This window comes from Pituophis catenifer, unplaced genomic scaffold, assembly GCF_029215685.1.
Source record: "Pituophis catenifer annectens isolate HBS135680 unplaced genomic scaffold, rPitCat1.0.hap2 SCAF_1, whole genome shotgun sequence".
NCBI classification, from domain to species: Eukaryota; Metazoa; Chordata; class Lepidosauria; order Squamata; family Colubridae; genus Pituophis; species Pituophis catenifer.
Window position 1 is genome coordinate 292,640,372 of NW_027256881.1, and position 14,388 is coordinate 292,654,759.

At 33.8% G+C, this 14,388-nt stretch overlaps 1 protein-coding gene across 3 annotated transcripts in view; it reads right to left on the reverse strand.

The window, feature by feature from the left end:
- Nucleotides 1–14,388, reverse strand: part of STRN3 (striatin 3) — a 40,128-nt gene that overhangs the window by 8,643 nt on the left and 17,097 nt on the right. The window contains exons 4-9 of one of the 3 annotated variants that reach the window (XM_070940268.1): nucleotides 14,229–14,310; nucleotides 13,712–13,891; nucleotides 12,917–13,049; nucleotides 12,356–12,497; nucleotides 9,282–9,392; nucleotides 2,248–2,388 (exon numbers count right to left, since the gene is read on the reverse strand). In XM_070940268.1, coding sequence (XP_070796369.1) covers nucleotides 2,248–2,388; nucleotides 9,282–9,392; nucleotides 12,356–12,497; nucleotides 12,917–13,049; nucleotides 13,712–13,891; nucleotides 14,229–14,310 — 789 coding nt within the window. The remainder of the gene's footprint in view (nucleotides 1–2,247; nucleotides 2,389–9,281; nucleotides 9,393–12,355; nucleotides 12,498–12,916; nucleotides 13,050–13,711; nucleotides 13,892–14,228; nucleotides 14,311–14,388) is intronic. The other 2 variants (XM_070940276.1, XM_070940284.1) reach the window with 2 other exon arrangements.

A 14,388-nucleotide genomic window follows, 5' to 3' on the forward strand; every position in this document is an offset into this window, starting at 1 on the left:
ATTTCCTCTTTGCTATCTTTTATACAACTGATTTACAAAACAGTTTTCCCATTACATTTTATTTTAACGAACCAAAACTTTGCAACAATGACTCATCCCCTCATCACTACATACATAGACTACTACAATGCACCTTGTATGTGGCTGCCATGTGGAAGCTTCAGCTGGTACATGATACACAGCCCAGATGCTCACATAAGTGGCTCTGAGTAGCTTATGATAGAGCCACTTATGAGAAATGGGCAACAATATAAATTAAGTAAGTCGATAAATAAAATAAAGTGTTAACCAACAAAGCTCTTTATGTCTTGGCAGCAAGTTATCTAAAAGACTGCATCTCCCTAACAGAACCATTATGATTTTGCTGGAAGAAGCAGTTGATTGTTCCCTACTTTTGGGAGGTCAAGGAGAAGCGATACTCATTAGTGTTGTTCTTTGCTGATAGTGCCAGCCCTTCAGAATGACTTCCCACTTGAAGTTAGATTTGTTTCTACTGTTGTCATCTTCTGAAATAATGTTGAAAGGTATTTGAGTAATGGCAGCTCATTGATTTGGTATTCTATGCTTTATGGATTTTATTCCTTTTCAAAAAATTTTGCATTTTTTGCTTTTTATTGGAGTTTTATTGTATTTGTAAGCCAATGAGAGTGTGTTAAGATTGCAGAAGGTAAAAATCCAATAAATTGTTTTTAAATACATCATACAATATTAGAATAACTATGTTTTAACTATACAGAATTCTGCTTATAGAATGAAGCAAAAAAGGAAATGTTCTTATTTTCTTCTCGTTCTACTACTCCAAGAACAAAGCTTTAAATACTGAAGCTGTTTTACAGAGAAGTAGTACTCTCTGAAAGAAAATGGAAGGTGACATTGCAAGCTATAGAATCAACAAAAATCCATCTTCTTCCAGTGGATCTGTTAATTGAAGCACATCTCTTCACCTCAAGATATGCTTTTTCCTCCCCAAAAATTGTTTGAAAAAATGAATCACTCTTTAAAATGTAATTAATAAAGCAAATGGTTTCAAACCATTGGATCTTTTCATATGAATTTTAAGGCTGTTCTATCTTTACACTGAGATATCAGGTTATTTATCTTAGAACTCTTTCATGCATACACTTCATGTTAAGATCAATTAGTTTTCATTGTGATTATTGTTAGAGAAAAAATATATAAAGAATAATGTAGTTTTATTTATTTATAATGTCAAGCCTGTATTTCTTGGTATTGGAGAGCTCGCTGAAACTACAAAACAAGAAAGTAAGCAAAAAAATCATGCCTATGCAGAGCATAGTTAGAAAATTATTTTTTTAAAAAAGCAATCCCTTCCATTATTAGGATATATTTTGGTTTTGACAAAAGAAGATAAAATTTATTTATTGTTTATTTATTTAAAATAAACTTCAACATGGAATGTCTGAATTTTGCACTGTGATGAATGAGGTCATACATCCATTCCTCTATGCATCATAAGCAGATCCATCCAGCTACGTTGCATATCATAAAAGTGACAACATATCTCTTTGAATAGCTTAATGACTCAAATATTGTTAATCATGAAAGAAGATGGTTTTATAGCAGTTCTACAATTCTGCTCTTTATTGTCTCTTGCTGACAATAAAGGATCCAGGACTAATAGTAGTGAAAGCGGACTAACCAGTGTCAAGATGTTTATGTGAATGTCCATAGTTTGTTACATAAATCTAATGTATCAAAGATTTTACATTGTAATCCATTTGTTCACTTGAAAAAATTTATTTTTTAAGGAAAGGTTCTATTTTTCTGGAGGGAATTTTTAGGAGTATAAATTGCATTAAATATTCAAAGTTGATGAATATGTAGATTTTGATTAGCACTTATTTACATATTCCAAAATATATTAGCAATCAACTCTTTATTGGTGCTATCAGTTACTGTGAATGCAACTTTTTTGTGGGGGGGAATCTTACACTAGAATGAATAAAACAGGAAATCACTCACCAAAAATTTTATTTCATTCAATTCTTATAATTTGTTGCTTGCTGTTTTATTAAGTTCATTTATTCTATGTATATATTTTAAATTCCATTTTAAGTATCAATTTTCTATCATTCAAAACAAAAGCTGGTGAATATAAAGTGGTAGTCTTTTCAGAACCAAGTTGCAAGTGCATCTTAATATAGGCATCTGGTTCATATGGGCTATAAATGTGCGTATTTTATATCAAAGTTTCTAAATACAAATAAATAGGTGAATTTGTTGTACCTTCCTCTGCTCTTGCACCTTCATGATCAGTCATTCTAGAAGAGGGTGACCTAGATTGATTAATAACTCCTGAAGGGATGTGGGATAGCTCATCATCGCCCAGATCAGATATCATGTCGTGCAGTTTTGTCCTGTTGACCCCTGTAAATTAATGTCAGCAGCAAAGGTTCATTTTATTGCTCCCTCTTAAATTGATATCCATTTACACGCCCATTTTGCTAATTAATATTGTTTTAATGTGATGTTATTAAATAAAGATGCCTTCATAAAGCGTATTTTGCATATTTGAAAAAGAATAAAAAATGAAGCTTAAAAAAAGGATTCAGACTGTTTTTTTATTATTAAATTGCTGGTTTTCTGCTTACGGTAAAAGACGAGAAAACCTGAATGTCTGAACTCCTTATGAAAGGTCATAGAATTTGTGTACAAACCACCCCCAGCATTTTTATTAATTGATAATACTAGACAGAAGTTTGATTACCAAAAGGGAAACAATTATTAGGTGAGTGGGAGGCAACAAACTGTCAACTTTCCCTCTTTTCTGGGTTTCTAAATAAAAAAATAATTTATAAGTATCAAAGCACACTTAATGTTTAGAACAGTCATTAATAACCAGAAAGCTGATCTGAAACTGTTAATATGACATGTAGCTCCAATGAAGGAATTAAAAAATACACAAAGTATTCTCTTATATAAAAGTAAGATAGGAAATCCTCTTAGCACATACTTTCTGGAATTCTTCCTTACTAATAGCTCCACTCCAAGTCATATAAACGGGAGGGGGGGAATCTGAGAATGAGGGAGTCCATAACATTCCACGCTACTGTCTAACTACCTGTTCACAGAGATGCACTGGAGGATATTTTTTTATCCTCTACAGCAGTGGTCCCCAACCCCCGGACCGGTGCCGGGCCGTGGAGTACCTGGCACCGGGCCGCGCAGCGGCCGGGGGACATGAACGCTGCAGCGCAAAGGCTCCTGGGCCGTGCGCAAAGGCTCCAGGGAAGAGAGCCCCGCGCAGGTACGCACGTGTGGCCCAAAGCCCCCACCCCTGCGCGCGCTCAGCGGGCCACGGTAAAATTATCAAAGGCTGATTGGTCCGCGGCGATAAAAAGGTTGGGGACCACTGCTCTACAGCCCTGGGCCAGATTCAGCCCATTTTCAAACCTAATCTTTCTTTCGCTACCTTCTGCCTTGATCCCAAATTTTTTTCCATTCTGTTCAATTTTCAGTAAAGTATCTTGTTGATAAGAGTACTGATCTACTTTACACAATTTATTTCCAATATTCTGCTGGGTTGGAAAAAAATAAAAATTGAGATATGACATAGAATTTCTATTTCATGTATTTCCTCTGAGCAGATCGGAGTGGACAGTTGTGCTATCTGTATGCAATCCTAAATATATGTTTTGTGGCCCCAGAAATTCCAGAATTAAACCACAGAAATAAGATAGAAAATGCCCAAAAATGGAAGTCTAGAAAAGCAAAAGAAATGAGATCCATCTAGCTTTAAGAAATACAGATAGGGAAACAGGAGGAAAGCAATTCTCTGATACTATGAAAGCCACATTGGTTTTTTCCTATGTTGAAAATACATTCAAGAAACTTGACTCATCAAAACCACTGAAATCTATAACTGACTAATAAATAAAAACAGGCTTTCTTAGCATCTCTAGATTACAGTAAGCAATGAATACTTTGTCAAATTATCCAAGATGTTCAGGCAACTATAAACCTATCTGTATTTATAATGCCTACAGTGTCCCAGGATCATGTGATCACCTTTTGAGTCCTTCTGACAAATGGAGTCAATGGAGAAGTCAAATTCACTTAACCATGTTACTAACTTAACAACTGCAGTGATTCACTTAACAGCTGTGCAAGCAAGGCCATAAAATGGAGCAAAATCCACTTAACAGCAGCCTTGCTTAGCAACAGAAATTTTGGACTCAATTGTGGTCATACATCAAGGATTACCTATACTGACGAAACCCAGTTCTTCACTGCTCTCTCATCCTGAATGGGTCATGCTGTGAAAGTCCCAAACTGGTTTCTGGAGTTTGTAAGAATTTACATGTTAAGTCTAAGTCCTACCAAGACAGAGTTGTTTGGTAAATTTAGGACAATCTTACAACAAGTGTTTTGGTAGTTACATTAAAGAGTTACTCTCTCTCCAAAGGAGGTGGTATATGAATTTCGGGTTCTCCTGGACTGATGGTTCATACTACAAACAGGTGGAAACTACAGGCAGAAGAACCTTTTTCCCAGCTTTAGCCAAGTGCACCAGTTACAATCCTCTCTGCCTAAAATGCTCCAGCAATAGGAATTACCACCCTTAATACCACCTAAGTAGTCTACTACAGTGCATTCTATGTTTGGCTGCCTTTGGAGGAGACCCAGAAGCTATATGTGGTACAAAATTGCTTTTAGAACAAATCATGAAGTAAAAATAACACCTATTCTGAAGTTGCCAATACACATCCAGCTTGAATTTGAACTCCTGATTATCAACCTTAAAAGTGCAATATCAGGATTGGCAATACCTGGTCAAAATCAAATCTGCATCCAGTAATTTATAGAGGATGTATCTCAGGTCTGTCTCCTTCAACAAGGTTTATGGGACATGGGCCAGGTAACAGATATTCTTAATATTTAGTTCTTTTTATTCAACATTCTGCCCCATAAGTAAGAATGGTCTCTCTTCTACAATTACTTCAAAAATTGCTCAGAAAGGTCAAAACAGCATTTTTCCACAAGGCATTTGGCTCTTAAGTTAAATTAATGGTGCCTTTAATGTACTAGACTTTTTTAATGTTGATTTATAACAATAACATATATATTGTAAGCCACCCTGAGTCGTAGGATATGAGATGGGCAGCAAATAAATTTGATAAATAAATAAATATTATTTATAGAAATGGTTTATGTATTTGTTTGGACTTTGAGTACCTGCACGTACTGAAAGCCTTTGTTTGGACTTTGAGTACCTATACGTAGTTGTGAGATGAGGGGGAGAGATGCTGCCTAGGAAACAATCAAACGAGAGAGAGAGAGAGAGAGGGAAGGAGGGAGGGAGAGGGAGAGGGAGAGGGAGGGAGAGCGAGAGCGAGAGCGAGAGCGAGAGAGAGAGAGAGAGAGAGAGAGAGAGAGAGCCTCCAATGGATTAACAGCCAGATGTAGAAATTTAGGAAAGACCTACCCTAATTGATCAGGTGATTACAAGTGACGATGGCAGTCTGTACCTTCAGACTTACAAAATTCTGTTAATGTAAACTTCCAATAAAGTAGAATTAGCTTCTCTGATCATGTTTTGTGTCTGGTTTACTCAGAAAGGTTTAGAATACTACTTGTAGATCATTAGGGTTAAATCAGGCTATAATTATTATAAACACTTTTTCCCCCAGTATTATCCTATCGGAAAATGCTAATTGTATTACTTACTTGGATGTTCTACACTACCAAAAATAATCCTTTTGACTAAAAAATACATATAGTCTTCAACTTATGACTACAAAAGGGACTGAAAAATTTGTTAAGTGATGTAACCTTTTTTAACTGATTTTTAAGTGTGGTAACCTGTGATGACATATGATTTTATGATCTTTTCACTGAGGTTGTTAAGTGACTCACCAGGATTGTTAAGTGAGACATGCCTGCTAACTTCCCCATTTTGCTTCTTTTTTGCTGATTTTGATTTGATTTTCTGATTTTGCTTCTCCGAAGCCATCACAGATGGTGGTCAAGTGACCCATCCTAAATATGCAACGGCTGCCAAGCACCTGAATCACAATCACATGACCATGTGGGGGATGTGCAATGGTAGTAAATGTGGGTACCAGTTGTAAATCATTTCAACGTTTAGCAACGTTTGAACTGTTGCTAAATAAATGGTTGCAAGTTGTAAGGACTACCTGTAATACATGGCACACGAATGCGCGCGCGCGCGCGCGCGCACACACACACACACACACGACTATTTCAATCACTCACTAACATAAGTACTTATGATTTCTCCAGTACTTTCACCAATTGTCAAAATAAAGGAGCTGCTCTGCTTGTATAATAATGTGATGAAAAAAGCAAATAATGTTCACACTTTCTTCAGCTGCACATAAACTAATCCTTTAGTTTCTTGCTATGATTAGCAAGACTGTGGACTTCAAAAAAAATAATGTTTTAGAATTTTCAAAATTAACACCTGTTATTCATTAGATCAATTCCATACTGCAATCTCAATAATCTTCTAGCAGATGTTTGTATTTGAGATAAAGGAGAAAATAATATAACAGGTTAGAAACATTTCAGCAGAGGCAGGAAAAGCCCATTCAGAATAATGCAATTAGTACTGGGTTAAAGAAGTAATGCAAATTATCATGCAAAAAGAAAAGAAAAGAAAAGCAATCCCCCAAGGCACTATTTTTTAAATATTACTAAAAGATGAAAATATTCACTTTCATAGTCTTTTTTGTGTGTTTCTTTTATGTGTATACCCCTGAAAGTAAATTCTACTGATAGAATGTACATTTGAGATAGAATTAGAATGTAAACTTCAGCCCTACAAACTGAGTATATTATTTACCATTTAAGTTCTTCCTGCCTTAAACCTATTCCCCACTTTTTTAAAAGATTGTCTGTTAAGTAACATTGTTTAACTTTTAAAACTTCGTTTAAACTCATGCTGCTCAGTCCATCCAAATAGCTACTTTCTAGGATGAGATAGAGAGGAAGAGAAAATATGAAACTGATTAATATCAGCAGAATTCTACTTAGTGTAATTCAGAATTGATACACTGGAGCACTGAATCCGCATTGCCATAAGCAGATCAATGCAAACTAAAACCAAGAAGAGAGTAGCTACTAGTGTTCCAGGAATGTGGCATGGAACAGTTTATGATTATCTTATCCGCAGCTTACATAGTAAGCCTATGAGTTTTAAGACACCTTGCAGCTCAACTATTGCAATGCCCTCTTGTGAGCCTGCCCTGAGAAGCTTCAGCTGGCCCAGAATGCAATCAGTGATGTGATATCCTTGCTTCATGAGTGACAGTAGTTGCCAGTGTGCTTCCAAGTGCAATTCAAGATGCTGGTTATTGCCTATAAAGCTCTACATATTTAAGGGACTACCTATTTTCTGTGATTTGTGCCTGGATGATATACGCCAACAGAGTGGGTATGCTCAAGTCCCCTCAACAAAGCTGTGTAATCTTTTGGGACTCAGGAAGCACACAACATCCCCTTAAGATCCCCATGGTTTCCCCCAATAGCATTACAGAGGGCCTCAACGATGTGGTTGTTCTTCCAAGCTGGAGGTGGTGTGAATGGAACCTTTTGGTAGATGTCCTTCATATATGGGTAGTCCTCGACTAACGACCACAATTGATCCCAAAATGTCTATTGTTAAGTGAGACATTTGACCCATTTTACGACATTTCTTGCTACAGTTGTTAAATGAATCACTCCATTGTTAAGTTAGTAACCTGGTTGTTAAGCAAATCTGGCTTTCCCATTGGCTTTGTTTGTCAGGTCACAAAAGGGGATCACATTATCTTGGGACACTGTAAGTGTCATAAATATGAACCAGTTGCCAAACATCTGGATTTTGATCACATGACCATGGGGGATGCTACAAAGATTGTAACTATGAAAAATAAGCCACTTTTTCCAGTGCCATTGTAACTTTGAACGGTCACTAAATGAACTGTTGTAAGTCGAGGACTACCTGTTCGTTGTATATTTGGGGGGCTTGGTTGTCCAGATTTTTCATTATTTCCTTGATTGTATTTTTATTTTACATGATTGCATTTTTACCTTGCTTTCGTTATATTGTATATATTTTCCTTATATTTAGGTCTCTGGTTATTCAGGTTTTCTCCCACGTAAAATTGGAAGTGTCTTGGCAATGTTTCGACGAAGTCTCATTCGTCATCTTCAGGCTGGTGTTTTCGGCTTCGTGCTTCTAGGAGCACGAATACAATATATTTTCCTTATATTGTATATATACTATAATGTATATATATATATATATATATTATTATATTGCAAGCTTCCAGAGTTGGGCAGCACCAATATAGAATCTGGCAAATAAGTGCTCTGCCTTTGCTTGCTGTATTTTCTATGAATTCTTCTTCTCTGGACTATACATCTCCTTGTTTAAGAGTTATGTTCAGTGAAAGAGAGTGATGACATTTTAAATACCATATTAAATATGATATAAATTAAGCTTTAAAATGATTTTCAGTCCAAAATTAAGAATTCATAAATAAATTTGTTAGCCATCAATAGGAATAACTCTTTCACCACTAACTTAATTTTTCCTTCAGAATTTCATAAATTGAAGGGAAATTAAGGAAAACAAAGGATCAGACTCCTTGTAGCAATACTGCAGAGTAGCAGAAGAGATTCCTCTTGCTTGTACCAAATCACTAAATCAAATCAAATCAAATCCATCACTCCCCTCTCCAACAAATCTCTCCTATCCTTTAATTTGTTTTCCAAACGAATGTCACCTACAAAATAAGCCTGCATTCCATGCAATTTCTGCAGACAGCAATAGCAGTAAGAACTATACAACTCTGATTTCTTGCACATATGTAAAAGGTCAGGAAAGGAGGTAATTGGTGGTGACCACTTGCATTACTATAAAATAATCTCAAACTTGTGGATTATTAAAAATACTCAGTATTAATTTTCTTCTTTTCATAACTCCTTAAAAAACAAGTAAAATTTTAAATGTCTGACAACTATAGTCAGAAGCAACATTATTAGCATTTGGAAGGAATTTCCAATCATTGCTGCCATTTTCCTGGACAACTCCAAAGCAAAACACCTTGTTCACCTTCTGACATTCCTCCCTCCAGTGTAAATTGAAAATAATTTATCTTCAGAAATTATGATTTCCAGACATCTCAGACAGAAAGTTAAAGTTAGTTGCCCCCCAAATAGCAAAACGTTAAAATGGAGGGGAAAGATGACAACATACATTGTTTTCCACATGATGTCAGAAAATTGTTTCAAGATTCAGAATCTGCACTTACTCTTTACCCCTTTCTTCCCCTTTCGTTCCTTCTTGTACTGTTCCTTCAGTTTACTTATTAGTCCCTGGTCTACATCCCAAACCTCAGCAGTTGGGGACAGGTCATCTTTGTCTACATGCAACATATTATTAAAAGAAAAATAAATCAACAATTGGGAATGCAAACTATTTGTGAGCGTTACAGGTTAATCAATAAAAAGTGTTATTCAAAAACATTCCAGTACTTTAAAGGTGCAGTTTCTTGTACTGTTTGGTACAATGCTTCAAACTGTCATTTTATGGTAATTGGTCTAGAATAAAGAAGAAATTTGAATGTCTTTCTTATTCAATTATATGAAATTAATTGATTAAAACTGATGTATGCAATTACTGCAACTTTAGTAAGACATTATTAACAAATTATTCAGGCAGACTTAAATAAGCAAATAAATTTATTTCATGCAATACCATTTAGGAAGTGCAAACTGAATTCTGAAACCATGCATTTCCCCTCTATCCTTGTTCTCCATGCAATGATATCTAGTAGCTCCAAAATAAATCCAGCAATAAAGGTAATAGAAAGTTTTCTTCTATTAAGATTATTAAAATAATAATATAACCAAGATAGTTTGGCAAATTGTAGGACATCTTCAAACTTTTTATTTACTGAACTCTTCCTTTTATTCACCACAACACAACCAGCCATAGCAAATTAAGGACGGCAGAGAATGATGGTTGAAACAGACTTGTGTAAATCCATAATCAATGCTTGAATGTTTGTCCCTTTAAGCCCAGAAAAGTAACGTATTTTACTTGGAAGTCTCATTGGAAAAAGAATAAGAGTTCTGGATTTCCCTCGATTATTTTCAATACTGAAGCTAGCGTCAATAATTTTATTTTAAAATTAATTACATTTCTACCTGCTAACAAGCATGAGCTAATGGAGAAGAATAAGATGAAAGCTTTAATATTATCTTAGCTTACTTGGGACTAAGTTTACTGAACTCAGCACTGCTTACTTCTAACCACAATAAAATCAGAATACTAATAAAATATTTTGAAAAAGAAATTTCACAGCTAAGACTTTTTGAATAAAATGAGATCACTAAAATATTTCCTAAATAGTCAAGGCTTTGCTCATTTTATGTCCTTATTAACAAGATTGTTCACACTTTCAAGTTAACAGTAATTCTTGAATCCATTACGTTAGTTCTAGGAAACTAAAACTTTCTGTGAGATAGAACTTCAAGCAAAAAAACATTATTACCTCTTCACTGGTACTGTCTGCCCTCTAAGATAAATTAGAAATACACTCCTAATGTTGCTTAAGGAAGAAAAATATGACCTCAAGTTAAAAATTCTTGTCTAATAACACTATGCTATACTTATATTACATAATATGGATTAAACTACTAACAACAAAAATTTACAAGGAGGCAAAATACACAACCTGTTGAAATCAGTTATTTTCAACTTCCTAACCTCTTTTTTATGTATACTATTATTAATTATGGAAAGGGAAATTTTTTAATGAACACCTCACAGCTTTGCAAATATAACTGAATCAGTCTACTCAATAGGTAAAAATTGTTTTCTAGTAAGAAAATATAAATTCACTGAAATCTTTCTTACCTATCTTTCATGAACCAGAAGGCCAATTTCATTAGCTTAGAGGAAGTAATCAACTTGTGCAATTATGAATAATAATAATATGAATATCAACTATGCACATGTGTTGATTCATATTGTGTGAAATAGTAACAAATCCAATGGTCTATTATAACATTAAGGGGATTTAGTAGATGGAGAACTTCCCAACATTTTTAACTGTTGTAGTTTCAAGCCTTTTCTTAATCAGGTAGGCTACAGCAAGAACAGTGGGAAGGTCTTGTTCCACTCATCCCTTACATAAGTATTTTTCTGGATGAAATCCAAAGTATTCAACTTAAGTTTAAAATATTGTATCAGAAGAAAAGGCAGATCGCTGCTAAAATAGTATATTTTAAAACATGTGTCTACATCTAACATCACTCCAGCATACTTCCTGCTACTTTTCTCTATCTTACACTTTTACAGAGGATCCCTTACCCTGCACAATGCATATTCTATCCAATAAAGTTTAAATACAATAAAAAAAAAATCTCTGCAATTTTTATATTTCAAATTATATATTTCCTATCTTATTTCAAGTCATCCTGTGAATAATATCTAGAACTGGAATCTTAAAAATAAGTAAAATAATGTTAATATATTTGTTCTTTTTGGTTGTGTTCTCACCTCTTTTGAAAATAATTTGGAGATTAATAAAAACATAAATATGGATTTGAAAAAAATAAAAATATAGCCATTTCCTGTTGTTTTACAAATAAATACAGGTCTCCAACAATCAATCCAACAAACAAAAGCAGAAAAAGAAATTCACATTAAAAAGCATTTTTGCACACAACTGAGCTCCATTGACAACACAGTAAACCTTTGGAAAGGGCATGAAAAGCAGAATCTAATGTTGTTAACAAGTAATCAAAAATTTAATCTTTCAACTGACTGTTATGCAGCATTCTGAGTGTTGCAAAAAATAGTGAAGGGTATTTTTGTTAATGGTGATCTATGGAATGGGTCAATTTGTTTAACTTAGAAAGCACAATATCTTAGCAAGATCCATCAATTTCAGTGGAAATTTAAGGTAAGCATGTATTACTAAAAATGTTTTTAAGAATTATATTCCATGCCAACATGTAACATGTAATGAACTGTATTTTGTGAAAATCTGTATGTGTAAAATAACTGACTGCCAGTGTTATTAATTAAAGTGTGCATTAAAAACACTGTCTTATTTCATAACTTTGTTTTAAACAATAACTTTAAGATATACAAAACAAACTGCTTAATATTATCAAAATGATTTGACAAATGTATGATTTACTTCTGCAGGAAAAAAGCAGTAGGATGAAAAAATAAAATGATAACCATCAAGCAAGATTTAAATGCCTAAAAATATCACAGAGAAAAGAGAATACAAATTTAAATTAATATAATTGAAATATATGTTTTTCTTTCAATTCTTTTTCTTTTCCTACCACTTTTAATGTTTCTTACCCCATTCTGTCCCATCCCCTGAACTCCGTGCTTCTCCTGCTCCTTCTCCATCTTCTGCTGTTACTAAGAAATCAAATTCTTTCAAAGCTTCTTCTGTGTCTGGGTCATCAGTAAGGTCAGCAGCTAGTCCTTCATTTCCAATCTACAAATCAATTTTGATAGAAACACAATTAAAGATACTATCATTCATGGGATAGTTTTACGTAATCTTCTCCTTCCCTTTCTCAGGATTGTCAAAGGATGTGTTATTCTGATTAAATATTTTTTTTATCCATCATGCACCAACAATCCCATTAACATGATTATGGCAGATGAAAATTATGCTGCAGTACAGAATTAGCAGCCAGATAAATAGAATTAAGTATTTATAAATACCATTCCCCCCACATTCATGCCTATCCAAGGTATTTGTAACAAAAATACCAACAATATTAAGGTGTTTGATTTATCTATTCCATGAATGGCATTTTATTGTAATAATTCTCTATACAAAAAGGCAAAAAGGAATAACAGAGTCTTTAAAATAACAGTAGTTAATAAAACTGTTTCGTCTTTTTTTACTTTGTGCTTTTTATTTATCCGATGTTTTTCTTTTCCTTCTGTAATATCTTCTATAATATCATTCTCTTCTTCTTCATCACTATCATCTGCATTTTCCAAAAAATTAAATGTTTCAAGAACATCACTGGGGTTCCTACAAAAGAAAATAACTTGCAATATCAGAAATAGCTGTGATCTCTTTTCGAACTAAGACTCAATTATTTCACCTGAAGAGAAAATAAATTTATTTCTAATTCATAAACCCCAAGGAAACTATGTATATGATTTTTTAAAAGTTCTGATTGTAACCTTTTCATGTTTAAATGTCATTAAGGATAAAAATGAACTTGTATGTACTTTTTAATACACAAATTGTTAGTTGTCACATAATGAAGATTTTCAGAAAATAAACAATTTTATTTTAACCATGAAATAGTATGACCATTGTAGTCATACTGTTGATTAATAGTCAATAGTATGACTATTATGTAGTCATAATTGCATGAATATAATGATAGAAGCATAGCAATAAATTAATTAATTGCTAGTGAAAGAAAAGAAACTCCTTCCACAATTTCTTGCAAATTACCCTAAGTTATGCAGGTGCAGAATTTATCTCAGATGAGAGATATGTGGTTTTTTTTTTGTTTTTATAAAAATAGATACATCTTTCTAATCAAAGACAACCAGTATATCATTTTAGTTTTGTGTAAAAATAACATTTTTACAGAAAACTACACCATGCAAACAAATTAATTATCAGATATAGCTTTGAAGGCAGTCATTTATGCTAAACATTTGTATTAGTTTGCCTACCTTTTCATGTCTTGTCCCTTTTGTTTTGACGTGGGAGATTCTCCTCCATTAAGAATCTGTTCCAATTTTTTTGTCTCCACTGAGCCATTTGGTTCTGAATTGGAAAGCCCAAGTAAAGACCTCACCCTCTGTGATCGTACATCCAATATTGTATCTGTGTAACCTACTTCTTGAAGATATCTAAAAGATAAAAGAAAGTAGAATTGTAGTCATGCACACACACAATCCACCAGTGAGCCTTTAAAATGTTCTGTATGGTAGTTTAAAATACAGCTATTATTACCAAATTGTTTAAAAGTATCCTAAAGTTTATGGCACTACTTTTTGGTTCTAGAAAGTTTAATTCACATTACCTTTTTAGGTAAACCTATTCCAAGAAAAAAATTCCCTAACACTTATTTTAGATTAATTGCTAATTACAGTACTAAGTTCAAGCAAGCATACACAATCACATCAGAACCTATATACTTATGCTTCAATGTACAATGACCTCAACCCAATATAATATGATACTTACTGTCTTAGCAACTGTCTGCCTTGTTTCCAAGTTAGCTGGCTATTATGAGGCACTGTAGGAACCTCTGTATCTTTGGTTTCTTCTGAAACACAATAAATAAATAAATTGACTAATTATGTGCCATCAAGACACTGTTAACTCTCAGTGATCTGAATAAAAT